We start from the raw sequence: 15275 nt of genomic DNA, 5'->3' as shown, positions 1-15275 counted from the left end.
TATAACTTGATACCCATACTAGAGGTGACGCACGTGTATTCTCACGCATAATGCTTCACGCATAATGCTTAAAAATTTTACACTAACTTAGAGTTACAAAATAATATTGTAAGTTTGTAGGTGAAACTGTCATGCATAGCAGTGTGTTGGGAATTGCAGCAAATTCAGCCTTATCTTTTGTTAAAATCAGCGCTAATTTTTAGTATAAATCGCAATCCCAATATCATCAATTTTCACAGCCTTTTTTGTGCCTATGTAAAGTAAACAATTACTTATCTACCAATAAACGGAAAACTATATTTAAATATCTACTTACCTACATTTATGAAAATACCTATACTTGATGTGTACTGTTTACCAATTACCAACAAACAAATTAAAAATGAGGGTATAAATCACTAGTCATTTAACATAATTAACTTGTTCTTAAATTTATGAAATTTATAAGCTTAGAACAATTAGATATATTTAAAATATTTTATGTAATCTTTTTTATACAAGCCATACATAGTTTAAAATAAATAAGTTCTGAAATGACAGGCGTTTTCTACCTTCATTTCTAATTACAATGTTGGTAAACAGTATTCATCAAGAAAGACTGTAGTTTAAGTATATTTGTAGTATTTTTACAGCAAAACAACTTTATTAACCTAGAATAGGTTTAGACACCTTATAATCTGGATCGACTGAGGGATTATTCAACTTGTAGTGCCTAGATACAGTAGGTCTGAGACCAGGTTCGCAGCGGCGCCGCGTATAACTGGAGAGGTCCCGACTTCTTGTTTTTTTGCGCGAAAAATACCGGTTTCAAAGTTTTGCCGGTCGGCGCTCAGCGCGGGGGAAGACGACAGAATCAACTTGCAAGTCGAGTATGAACATAGACGCGGATAGCGCATGCTCCTGCAACGGCCCGCCTCGCGACTCGCTACGAGCGCAACTTGTTGATTGTTCGCTCACTTCACGCCAGTCTGCCGCGAACGATGCGTCGGGCGGTCGTGTGTTCCGTGTCGCCCGTAATCGTTCTCAACTTCGAAATTGTTTTACGAAAATATGTAAAGTTTCCAAACATAAAATTGTGCAGAACTGCCGTGTCTAGCGCAACGCGTAGTGTTTAATTGACTAGGACCGACCTAAATAAGTAGTTTTAAGTTATCGTAACTTAATAGGCTTACTCGTTTTACCTGCATGCTTCGTCCCACGAGTCGTGCGAAGCGGTTACCTTTATCGGATAAAACGAACATTTTTCAAATGGATGTGCGTTCTTATTATGTGATAGTGTGCGTGATTTGTGTGTATACAAGACTCCGTGTGTGCTCCGCCGCTTCTTGTGACAAGTTTTTACTATAGTGACGTGCTCAAAATCGTAATTTCTTCAAGTTTGATTTGAGAAAATGGTACGAGGGGGAGAGAGGGGGCTCATCGCCGCGCTGTTGGTTGCGGTGGCGTCGGCGCAGTATACGAAAGGTGGGCAAAAACGGCTTTGTATGATGCTTTCTTTACCTGAGCCCTGTGCCCGCGCAACCACGGCGCCGTGGTTGTGTGCGCTTTGTTCTACGGCCTATTGTTCCCTTCTCGGAAACTAGAAATTTTAACCATTCATTGTACCGTGACGTCATATTTTAAGAACGTGAATAAATTTTCTAGGTAGTAGGTACCCACTCACCTGTTAGGTGCAATTTCAATCGATATCATGAATAATACGTTATTTCACAGCCAAGATAAGAGTTATCGGAAAATGTTTACCTATAAAATACTCGCACCTTAAAAATACATATATCATACCTATTATAAAAATAAAGACTTGAAATATTTATTCTAAAATGCTACACTATGTAGGTAGATAGATAACATTTAGAGTTAATAATAACAAGACTTAGAAGATAACCGTATGTAGGTAGGTAAGTAAAATTACTTAATTGTTTTAAGAAATTATATAAATGAGTGTATATCAAGGCATAACCTACCTATTTATCATTTGATAAACATTACTGGTATAGAAATAGAATGAAGTCGACAATTACAAGTTTATTTGTTGTATTTGTTGGTATCGTATTTTTTTAGAGGTTAATGTACTTATCCAGTCAAAAGCAGATTAAATTAGAAATGTTGGTTTTTATTCCGATATTTCTACAGAAATGGCATCTGATACTCGTAAGGTGAAAACGCAAGGCACACTTAGTGATATGTTAAAGACCCTTAGAAATTTTTAATAAGCTTGTACCGATTGCTACTACTACTACCGTTATTTAATAAGCTCACTACCGTCTTAAGTTAGCCATCCACTATCCAATAAGCACACATGCCTGCAGCGCTAACGGCTTGACATCTGAAAAAACTCGGGTTTGATTCTGTTTTATACTCGTCGATGTATTGTTCGCCTACAACATGTTTTATCAAAATTCAAAATTCATTTATATCAATTAGGCTTAGTTTAAAAGCACTTTTGAAAAGTCATGATTATGTCATAGGTAATTTAATTTAATCTAATGGTGGTAATAATAGTCCAAAACTTAAAATTAAAGTTACGAGGGTTCCAAAGGCCTTGGTCCGAGAAGAGCCCACAACAAACTCAGCCACGGTTTTAAATTGTAATTGAACCTTATTTGTATGGAATGCCAGAAAATAAAAGGTCGTTAAAAACGATGTTGCTATAGAAATGAGCGATGTCACATCGCTGTAACTTTACAGAATGCAGGCGTAATGTGCTCTTGCAGATCGCGAATTAATGAACTTGTCATTGATAAAAAAAAATTACTTACGCCAGCCACATACAATCATGCTTGCCGTTAAATCGCGTTTAGGTATGTGGGTTGTGGGCAGTGAAAAATTATCAAAATGTGGGTACTGTTACGATATTTTTTTCAATGCCCAAGCGTAAGTGTCCTGCAGAATTGATGCTCAGCTTGATTGTGCGTGGCTAGCATTACATTGTTGCATAGATAAGTAGGTAGGCGACTATTTGAATTTATATTAATTTAATGTAAATTGTCTTTGTTAACAATGATTCAGTATGTAGGTATATTATGGCTAGGTAGGTAGGTTAGGTAGTATTAAATACCTACCAAGTTACTTTAAGATAGGTACCTACCGCCAACACAGTGTTACCAACTCTCCAAAATATTTATCCCTAAAGTTGGTGTCAAGAACCCCTAAAATCGCCTTAATTATTGAGTTGTCCCCCTAAAAAATATAAATTCATAATAATTTAGAAATATTATGCTGTCATATGTTTAAAAGTCTATATTTAATACAGACAAAATACTACGTCTTTATCTGAAGATTCAGATTTTTTGAAATCATACATGTTGACAATGAATAAATTTACCAATTTTTTTTATTCGATGAAAATTGCCTCCAATTGCCTCAGAGTGGTCGTAGAATAACGTATTATATGTCGTTATAAGTCGCTAGGCCAAGAAAGAAATATTAAAATTATCATCAATTTAAAAATATTAAAGAGTCAAAAAATCCCTGAAAATACCCCTAAAAATTTCAGACCCCTAAAAAATCCCATTTCACTTATTTGCCCCCTAAATCTGAGGGGAAAACCCCTAAGTTGGGAACCCTGCGCCAACAGTTGAGTAAACAAGTCTACATAAGTAGTTATTTATAAACACCACTTTGATGTTGTGGACAAAATGATTCAGATGGGTAGTAATAGTAATAATATGAAAAATATCTTTAAGTAAGTACCTAATTTAGTTTACCTACCTACACAGAATGTTAGTTACCTTAGGTGATAAATTCTTGTGTTTAGGCAAAATTAAATAATATTGATAAATATTAAGATACTAGCGGACGCCCGCGACTTCGTCCGCGTGAAACTCGACGTAAACTTTCAACTACCCCTACCGAACTCTACCCCTACCCTACCCTATCCTACCCCTACCCTACCCCTACCCTACCCCCTATCCTACCCTACACTACCCCTACCCTACCCCTACCCTACCACTACCTTTTCCTGAATTTTTTGCTATAAACCTCACGGAGCTCGAGACCTTTCCAACGAATGCAAAACCGTGGAAATCGGTTCGCGCGTTCTGGAGTTATAGCATCAGGAAGGAAAACCCGACTTATTTTTATATAGTAGATTTGTAAACACTTGAAGTCACATATTATAGTAGTTCAAGGTAGGTAGTAGATAATTTTTACTGGCCCAAAAATATCAATAGATAGATATGGGAAAACGGCTGACATCCCAACGACTCAGTTGATAACATACATCATTTTGTCATTTTGAAAAAGAGCTGATACTTTTACACTGCTTAACCGATATTGACCAAACATAGTAAGAACCATCGCAAAAAAACTAGCTATTAAATAAAAAAAACCTCATCGAAATCGGTCCAACTATTTGACAGCTACGATGCCACAGAGAGACACACAGGCAGACAGACAGACTTCTTCTTTCCTGGGCCTTTTCGTCATACTTATAACACCCTTCTTTTTGCGACGGAGGCGAAAAACGGAAAAATTGCGCAAGAACAAAAATGTTGTTAATGAATCAAGTGATAAATCTCGTGTACTGAGGCGAAAGTAAACGATTTTTTGAACTAATTATTATGCAAATTAGGGATTATGACAACATCATAAAACGGGATCCCTCCACACATGTCAACCCTTATCGCGTTGCTTGGGTAACATTAACTTTTTTACCCTAGAAAGGCAAGGGTTGACTCCCACACTGGGATTTAAAATGCCTCGGGATGGCTAAGTTAAATCGTGAAAACGCCATAACTTTGAAAAGTTGTGTTGAACAATTTTCATAATCAATAACTTTGATTTTAGCAGTAGTTATTAAACAATAGTTTTAAGTAATTAAGTATTATAGAGTTAGAAATATTTACCTTCCTACGTGAAAACCTACATAATAATTACTTACTTATAAAATAAAAAATTGGGAATAATTTTAAACACAATTTCTCATAATTTTCTTTTCAAGAAAATTAGCCATTCATTATTAACTAGAAGAACCTCGCGTAGTTCTGATTCTCGTAGGAATACTGGGATAAAAGATATAGCCTATTTTACTCCCTGATAATGTAACTATGTAGCAAGACATCCGATAAAACTGATCGTGTGTTGGTCGCAATGATGTCATGCACGTGTCCTGCCGTTAGCGGTGCAGGCACGTGAACTTATTGGATGGTGAGTGGCTAGCATATTATTAAATTTTTTAAAGAAAGCGACATTATCACAGCAGTCCAGTTATTTTTCAGTTTATTCATTACATTACAAAAAATACAAATGTTACTTTATAATATAATATCAATGTACTCGTAGAATTAACATCTATACTCATATTATAAAGTTGAAGAGTTTGTTTGTTTGATTGACACGCTAATCTCAGGAACTACTGGTCAGATTAGAAAAAATCTTTCAGTGTTAGATAGCCTATTTATCGAGAAAGGCTAAAGGCTATATATGAACGGGAATCACGCGGGTGAAATGCGGGACGCGCATCGGCAGTTAGTGTTATAGTTATACTTGCCTTTTCTTACTGTACTGTAAGTAAGTAGATAGTATCAGAAAGCCCAATTTCATCTGCTAAGAATGACAGAAAAGTATGTTAATAAATAAATTGTCTTTACATTCCGAGAATTGAAGAATGACTGGCCATTGAAATAGATTATCAAAAAATTCATTACGCAAACTATTAAAAGAATTTACATGCAAGCACAGTTAAATTTGTCGATTCGGATTAATACTATCATTTGCATTGCATGTCACACGTTTTAATTCGCTTGAAATTACTCACTATTCATTCAACGGTCAAAAGATTACGTAACCAAGCACCTAACGATATTCGATTCGATTCTTCGAATTCTTTCACACATACTCGTGTGTGACAACCATTATTATTAAGGGGGTTAACTTGTCACACACTTTCATCACTTTTTGATAAGTGTTGGTTAGGTTAAACGTAACTTTTTGTCACTCTTTTACTCATGTCAAACGACATTAATAAAACTTGTAAATCAGTAGGCCTAACATGCGCGCCACGACATAATATCTTGTGAGAAATCGACCAATGGCGAACCGGAAATATAGCTTTTCTTTCGTCCCAACACAACGCAATGGAGATAGAGCGATATTAGGCGATATGCCTTTACGAGATAATGTCGTTGGTCGCAAGTTAGGCCTGCAGATACTTATTAGAAGGCGGTGCAACCGGCCCCTAATGTTATAAATACTTAAGTAAGTAAGTTAATACTTATGTATTTGAATTTTGTTTGTTTTATAAAACGGAGACTCGATCTAAATGAAATATTAAAATAAAATTTAATGTTAACATTTTTAATGTATAATTTTTCAATATTTTTTATAATTTTTAAGACATATTTTCTTGTGTAAAATAGCTAATTTTTTTTATATAAGTAGGCTAAGTTTTTTGAAGAATTTTATTCTGACTGCACATGTAGATAAAATGTTAACGGTTTTATAAAACCATTTCACCTAAGGCTTAAATTCTGTGCTTACTTAAAAGGAATTTAAATCGCGCTCAAAAATAAGTACTTACGAGCAACATTAATTATCTTGGGCGGGCCCTTAATACGTAACACGACCGGTCCAATAATAATTTCCTGTCCCTCACACAATAAGTCATTCATTAGCCTTAATTTATTCTCCTTGCACTCACCTCACTCCAGATAACACAAAAATGTAACTACAACGGAATTTTTCGTCGTGCCCGCTTTACAATACGCGCTTTTAATGGACCCAAGTTTAAATGGCGATAAATTGAAGTGGCAATGTACAGTGCATTGTGTTGAAGTTCATTTGCCTGCGCCGGCGTTCGGTTATGGCTTCTGTAATACGGCTGCCAATGTGGTGACGTCACGTGACACCGCGCGTTTGCGGTCTCGACGAAGCCATGCGGTAACTAACATTGCGAATTGTATTATTTTTTTAACTATATGATACCTACCTATTAGCTGAATTTACACTGCATGGTAGGTGGTAATGCAGCCTAAGCTTGAGCTTGACTATGATCATCGCATCCGTCTATTTTGATGACCAACTACAAATCTATACTAGTCTTTCTTGATGTGTACTGTTTACCAACAAATAAATAAGAAAAGAAGCTAGAAAACGCATGTCATTTCATAACTTATTTAATTTAAATTATCTATGTTATCTTTATAAAATGTTATATAAATATTAAGCATATCTAATTATTCTAAGCATACTCAAATTTATAGTAATTAATTTATAAACAAGTTAATTATGAGTATAATTATTATTAGGTGTGAAATGACTAGTGATTTATACCCTCATTTTTAATTTGTTGGTAAACAGTACTCATCAAGAAAGGCTGTAGTATAAGTCTCCTTACAATCCTTACTTGTAAACTAAATAATATTTTATAGAGTTGATTTTTTGATTGTTTTAACTCGACTGATTATTAAAATTCTGTGGAATTGAGATTGTTTGTAAAGTTTTCACGGCTAAACCACTAGATCGTTTTGAAAAAATCTATCACCACTGGAAAGCTACATCATTAGCGAGTAATATAGGCTATATTTTATCCTTGTATTCTTACGGGATAGAGCCGTGATAGCCCAGTGGATATGACCTCTGCCTCCGATTCCGGAAGGTGTGGGTTCGAATCCGGTCCTCCAACTCTTCAGTTGTGTGCACCATCTTCATCAACCCATATTCGGCTCATTGCTGTGCTCAAGTTTCCTATCAGAATGAGAGGGGTTAGGCCAATAGACCACCATGTTGGCCCAATACCGATTGGCAGAGTTCACACACGCAGATAACTAAGAAAAACCTTTGGTATGCAGGTTCCCTCACAATGTTTTTTCTTCACCGTTTGAGACATGTGATATTTAAGTAATTCCTTAAAACGCACACAACTGAAAAATCCCACACTCTCCGGAATCGGAGGCAGAGGTCATATCCACTCGGCTATCAAGGCTCAGCATAAAATATAACCATATATATTAGCGAGTAATATATGGGCTATATTTTATTCCTGTATTTCTACAGGAATGGGATCTACGCGGGTATAAATGTACGTATCTTGAAGGATTACGTAAAATGCAAGCAACCTTGGAACGAATTCTACAAACGCCAACGATTGTTGATTAAATTCCTCTATCAACCTCATTGAACCTCGTAAATGCAGTTTTACATACCAACCCACTATGTGAGTCTTTATCCAATTTGTAAGTATTGCCAAAACGCTTCCCTGAGATGAGGTGTTCGTTTTTAAGACTTCTAGTACCTGTACCTTTTAAAGGAAGATCAGTAAAATAAAAATCTATAACACTGAAAATAACACCTTAAGATGACATCCGTTAGGTTGATTTTACTTTGACGCGACAGTATTAGATAAATTGCGAATGACAATTGCGAGAGAGCATATCGTTTATCGATTTTTTTTTTTAATTTAATGATTACTGTCTGTCTTGTTTACGTGGAACAAACAGGTAAATACGTGTATCTCTATAGATAATTGAAAATACCAATGACTGACTGACTCACTCACTCAAGACTAGAACTTCAAGGCTATAAGGTGGCTATAAGTATAAACTATAAACTCAATTGACAATACTACTCTACTACTGTTGTAACGACCTCCGTGGCGCAGTGGATTTACAAGACGGAGGTCATGGGTTCTATTCCCGGCTGTGCCGGTTGAGGTTTTCTTAATTGGTCCAGGTCTGGCTGGTGGGAGGCTTCGGCCGTGCCTAGTTACCCGAAAGGGGTGTGGATGTTCATACTCCTAAAAAGTTAGCCCGCTTCCATCTTAGAATGCCACATCACTTACCATCTGGTGAGATTGTAGTCAAGGGCTACCTTGTAATGTAAAGAAAAAATCAAGTTATAAGGTTTTAGGATAAGTACTTAAGCTTAATTTCTTTATTGTATTCTATCGCAGATTTTCACGGCAGAAGAACTTCGGTTAGTATACTATTAAAAATATTGTACCTAATAGTTAAGCGAAGTTTACTATATCAGCTATTACTTAGGCGTACTTTACAAGTACTTTTGAAATGTTCGTGTATAGGCACTATTTAGTAATTAGTTGATAATAATAATTGATATCGTCTTTCAGGGTTTTCTACGCGGCGAAAAATATGAGCGTAACAGCTAGCAATTATATTTGGCTTACTTAATACTTCTTTATTAGCAATTGTAAGTAATAGCTGTAAGGTTTTTTTGAAAAACCAGCCCATTTATGGACTTCAGTTGACCCATTCACTAATGTGGTTTTTTGGTTTGGTTAAATTTTATTAACAACCTTTTAAAACAAACATCAAATCAACGGGGAAATGACACCTACCTACTGTATGTTATCCACGAAGGGATTTCAGTTTCAGAAAGGCCACTAATGACATTAGTGACATAGAATCATAATTTCGTATTATGTCAAGTAACATATGTCAAAGTGAATTACGGCCAGTTTCTTCATCGCAAGTAACAGTAAAAGTAACGTCAAAAATCAAAAGTGACGGTCTTATTCGCTGAAAAATAAAGTCTTCTTTACTACTTACTACTTTTACTGTTACTTTAGCTTTACATGAAGAAACTGGCTGTTAGCCTGCTGGAGTGGGTAGCAATTCTAAAAAGTGTAGACTCGAGTCGGTAATATTAGTGGGACCAATATCGATGGACAGCGTTGATCGGTTGCTTAAGTTATCGATAAACTGATAACAGAACTGGCGCACCGATTGTGCATGCCACAGGTAGGGGGAGTATTATTTTGTATAACTTAAGACTGTCCACCTTTATGGTTCTGTGATTTTTATTTAAAATTCAAAAGTAGGCTCAGTTTACAAGCACTTTTGGAAGGTCAGTTGACTATTTGTAAAGATTCTACGCTATATGATTTGGTACAGATATATTACAATATATGTGTATTAATACAACTAAGCATTTGAAAAGAACGGCGAGAAAAAAATATCGTGAGGAAATCTGCATACCTGAGATTTTTTTTAATTCTCTACGTGTGTGAAGTCTGCCAATCCGCATTTGGCCAGCGTGGTATAAGTGACCTAACCCCTTTAATTCTGAGAGGAGACTCGTGAACAGTGAGCCGTTAAGCCGTAACTTCAAGTTTCTAAGATCAGGGTTTTCTCAAATAAGCAAATACTTAACTTTTTCTCATTTTTCGGCTGATCCCAAGACGTGTTTCTCGAAACTAAGTTTAAATTTTCATGTGTAAACCGTATAATTAACATCAAGAAATAAAATCTAAAATAAAAAATTGTTTTCTTTTGTAAGTACTTAAGTTTTTTGTAATTCATATTAAATGTATTTCACTTAATTAGGAAGGACTCTTACTGTTTTAAATAATTACTTAAATAGGTGACTGATGTCCTGATAAAACAGTTTAACATGGTAATACTATTTCTAATGTTCTACGGTTTCATGATTACAGACACGCAATCTTGTCCAATTTTGATGAATTTCGAATTCGAACGCTTTTAATTTGGCAGTAATTATTCCATTTGATGATCAAGCGCAATCATTAGTTCCGATTACGTAAACAATTTCAAGCGAATTTCAACCCTTGTGCACTGTTGACATGGTTAAATTTGCATTGCAGTGCATTTACAGTTATTAAGTCGATAATCGAAATTAATTTAAAACTCGTTTAAAATAACTGGACGTTCTCAGTTCTGGGTTCGGATTATCTATTTTTGAAATCTTAACTGCCCGCAAAATTGAATTTGTGACGTAATTTTTTATGTTAGACGAAAAGTTCTGTGCCTATTCTGCCATTTTGTAACAATAATATATTTGACGGCCTCTGTAGCGCAGTGGCAAGCGCGGTGGATTTACAAGATGGAGGTTCTGGGTTCGATTTCCGGCTGGGCCGATTAAGGTTTTCTTAATTGGTCCAGTCTGGCTGGTCAGAGGCTTCGGCCGTGGCTAGTTATACGGTACGTCTTTGCCGGTAGAGTGGTAAGACGTACCGATGTCGTGTAGAAACCGAAAGGGGTGTGGAGTTTCATTTCAGATCCTTACAAGATAGCCCGCTTTCATCTTAGATTGCATCATCACATACCATCAGGTTGTGCTTCGGTTTATCTTCATACCAAATAACTCGAGAGTTAGGTTTCATTACTACGGGTATCTAGCATTTCGAGGACTGATGTTCCAGGAGTAGAGTTTATGTCAATGAGATTATACTCGAATACCAAGTTCTAAAATTCCAAGTACCATAGATAATTTGACAGTTCAATACAGTTAATCTGTTTAATCATACCCATTTTCTTCATCGATCTTCAAGCCCTATGGCTCGTCTTATGGCATTACCCATAATTAGAGGAGAGTGGGTGTCAGTCTAAGCCCAAAATGATAATGACTGTATTAAGCCATCAAAACAGACTGAATGATGTGTACAATACATTCAGGAAGATAAAAACTATTTTCTTAAGACGTTCAGTTTCCCGACAAGAGTTAATTCGATCACTTCAGTCCTTCCGCCGTCAATTCGCGGAGGGCATCTAATGGAAATCTCGTGTAACTGTGTGAATAGACCGGGGAAACGAGATGCGTGGTACACGCAAACGATTTTTACAGATTAAACGACCTATCTAATCTTTTAGGCCCTCAAATTTGGTTTATTTATCACCACAACCGTGTAGGGAATATCAATGTATTAAGAAAAGTTGACAAAACAACCATATAGCTCAAGTGGCGACGGCCGCGTGACGCAGTGGGTAGTGACCCTGCTTTCTGCATCCACGGCCGTGGGTTCGATTCCCACAACTGGAAAATATTTGTGTGATGAGCATGAGTGTTTTCCAGTGTCTGTGTGTATTTATACATTATATAAGTATTTATATGTAGTATATAATTGTATATTAATATTATAATATCAACTATCTTAGCACCCATAACACAAGCTACTCTGTATGCTTACTTTGGGGCTGGATAGTGATGTGTATTGTTTAAGTATATTTATTATATTTATATTTATTTTTAAGTGATAATTAAGTGGGAATCCATAAACTATTACTACGATAGGAGGACTGCAGCTTAGAAAAAAAAAACATACATACAGCCGAACGTAGAACCTCCTCCTTTTTGGAAGTCGGTTAAAAAGCTGATACTGTCTGGCAGCATAGACGAGAAAAAACCAAGGGCCAACTATGCCGTACCATCTACTTACTTTTGAGAAATCGCAGTTCTATTTAGTCCCCTATTATTTGTTAAAAACCGTGTGTAGTATAAATGCATTTTCATGCATATTTTTAGTCTTATTAAAACTATTTAAATGCCAGTACCTACCACGTGCGAGGATTTAATTTATGAGTGATACCACAATACACCGTATCTGAAGACACAGTGTAATGGAGGTGTTTACCAATACGGTGTGCTGACCAACTGAACCGAAGATGGCCATCGATAGAATCCGGTGAAAAACATGGAACTGAAGGTTAAGATCATACCAGGACCACTATCTTCAGACACGAAGGAACGACTGCAGATATAGAAGAGGCATGCAAGAAAGTGGTTCCACAGTACACTGTCCTGTTTTCGTCAAACTGAGGTCACACGTATCAGTAATTTAATGGAAAACTGGCTCTTCAGTCCGGATGCAATGACATGCATGCATGCAATGACCTGGACAAGTCCTGGCCATGACATTGCATGCAAGTTTCCAATGCATCATTATATACCTCGTTAAAAATAGGCCGATGATGTACCACTAAGAAACAAAGCGGGATCTAACCGCTGTATAACTTTTGCTGTCTTCGTATTGTCTTTGGAGCTTCAGCGTTGCGTTCTGTCTACTGTAATCCGCATAAAAGACCTTCTGAAACCGCATAAAACACCACGTGTGAGATCATCTATTTGCCACAAAGAGAGAGGTCGCTCCCTAGTGACTACAACACCTGCGTTTCTATTATTTGGCGCTGAATAGACGTGCTTAGTATATTTTTTAATAAACAAAAGTTAGTTGCGTCATTTGTCACACAGAACATTTTTCTCAACGGTCATAAAAATGCTCGTGTAACGATTCGTCGCCCGTAGAAATCTGTTCACAGTAAATATTGTAACGATTTGCACAGCCATTTCTTGGCCTTCCTGGTAACTCGATATTACACCATTTATTTTTAACGCTCAACGCCTAGTCTTTGAGAAGGGGTTGTGGCCCGAGGTTTATTTTTTACTACTAGTGGAAGTCCACGATTACATTCCTTTTGTCTTTTTTTCATTTTTATATTTCATTTATTCCTTAATCTATTCTCTCGCCAAACTGAACAAGCAGTTAGTTGGCAAGTCAGCGCTCATTTTCCTAAGTACTGCTTAAACTAATTGCTAAATCTATAATTCTATAAGTATATCTAAATTTAAAAATAACTCTATTAATCTATAAATCTAAATAATAATATAAATATTTAACACTAACATAATAACAAATACATTTAGTCTCCTTAGGAGTTCAATTTACAAATATCCTTATTGCTAGCCTACGGGGTAAAAGGAGCCTGCATTCCAATGTTCAATGCCATAGTTCCAGTTGTATATGCTGATCATGATGAAACCTATATTACCAACAGCGGCAGAGAGCGTATGGTTACATTTGGAGTATCATCGCTATTACTACCGTCTCGCTATAATGCTAAAAATATGTACTCAAGTATCATTGTAGAAACTATTAGATTTTCCCGTACACTCGGTTTCCTATTACATTTTATAGTACTGTGGTCGTTGAGAACAAGAAAAACACAAGACACCAGACATAAGGAACTGAATGTACACGATTGTCTCAACCGCCTTTGTCAGCGACTACAACGTTTGCCGGTAATTTCCTGGTAGCATAAACATGACGTCGCAGTGGATTTTACAAATTTACTGAGTAAACTGACACTTTTACGGGATTTTGCTAACAGAGTGGCGTGCACTAGACCTGAATTCTTCTCCAATACAAGTTCATAATGAGCCGTGATAGCCCAGTGGATATGGCCTCTGCCTCCGTTTCCGGAGGGTGTGGGTTCGACTCCGGTCCGGGGCATACACCTTCAGTTGTGTGAATTTTAAGAAATTTAATATCACGTGTCTTAAACGGTGAAGGAAAAACATCGTGAGGAAACCTGCATAGAGACTGAGAATTTTCTTAACTCTCTGCGTGTGTGAAGTCTGCCAACTCGCATTGGGCCAGCGTGGTGGACTATTGGCCTAACTCCTCTCATTCTGAGAGGAGACTCGAGCTCCGCAGTGACGCGAATAAGAGTTGATAATGATGATGATGAATGAGACATCAGAATAAGCAGTTCATTGTTGCAACTACAGTGTGAAAGCTACTGTTGAAAATGTAGTCGGCATATTGTGCTGGTTAGTTTCATTGACTGTGAATGACTCCAAGAATATGTTTAAAATATGATGCGTCAGAAATAACATTACTGGTATGAATGACCTCGTTAATAACCCTTCTTACAGACGGGTAAAAAGGAGTTATGACAAAAAGGTAGGCAGCAACGAATTTAGACCCCTTTTTATCCGATTAAAAAAATAGGTATTCAACCAGTATAATGTATATGTTCGTTTACCTACACGTACCTACAGTATGTGACGTAAATGTTTTGTTTCTCAATTATGGGATTTTAATGCCGTTTATAATGCACATTTGAATTTGAAAGCAAATAATTTTTCATCGAAAATAAAAATTGGTTAAAAAGTAAACAAAACAAAAATTAATTTTTCAAACGGCCAAGCCGTTTTTTATTTTGTCAGAATAACGAACAGTTATTCTTTTTACAATGTATATGTACAGTAAGAAGAATACATAACGGTCTTACTTCGAAAACACGTTCAACGTTGTCCCCGCAGATGTAGAATACAGGTACATTTCTTTGACGCGAAGGCCGTCGACCCTTTTTAGGCGACCTCCCTTGAACCAACTCGACAGTTCGATAGGAAAATGTTTTTTGGCTTTGAATATTTTATGATGAAAATCTCATTTTACTAACAAAAATTCATTTGAATATTTATTGAACTTTTTTTGTGATGGTCCCTTTTAAATAGGTAATAAACACAAGGTACAGATTTTTCGAATGTAAATATGAATAATAAGTTAAACAGTACAGCTAAAAAAACTATTTTTATTCATTATTTTATTTAAAAAAAAAACTTACATTTCAAGCTTGAGCTAAGAAGTCGGTACTGTTAGTAGGTACACTTCCGACCCTAGGAAACAGCTTTCGTCTCAATGTTGAATTTAGTATTATTTTAAAGTTCATTAGGACGACAGAAACAGCAATGAGGAGTAGAACTGACGTCCTCGATAAACAAGGATGTTGAATTGC

The 15275-nt window shown here is 36.3% G+C and overlaps 1 protein-coding gene across 1 annotated transcript in view; it reads left to right on the top strand.

The window, feature by feature from the left end:
- Positions 1 to 955: 955 nt before the first annotated feature.
- Positions 956 to 15275, top strand: part of LOC112043371 (DE-cadherin) — a 334333-nt gene continuing 320013 nt past the window's right edge. The window contains exon 1 of the mRNA XM_052888463.1: positions 956 to 1464. Within this exon, the coding sequence (XP_052744423.1) occupies positions 1392 to 1464 (73 nt within the window). The 5' untranslated portion in view covers positions 956 to 1391. The remainder of the gene's footprint in view (positions 1465 to 15275) is intronic.

This window comes from Bicyclus anynana, chromosome 22, assembly GCF_947172395.1.
Source record: "Bicyclus anynana chromosome 22, ilBicAnyn1.1, whole genome shotgun sequence".
Lineage (NCBI taxonomy): Eukaryota > Metazoa > Arthropoda > Insecta > Lepidoptera > Nymphalidae > Bicyclus > Bicyclus anynana.
This window is presented reverse-complemented; position numbering and strand designations above follow the sequence as displayed.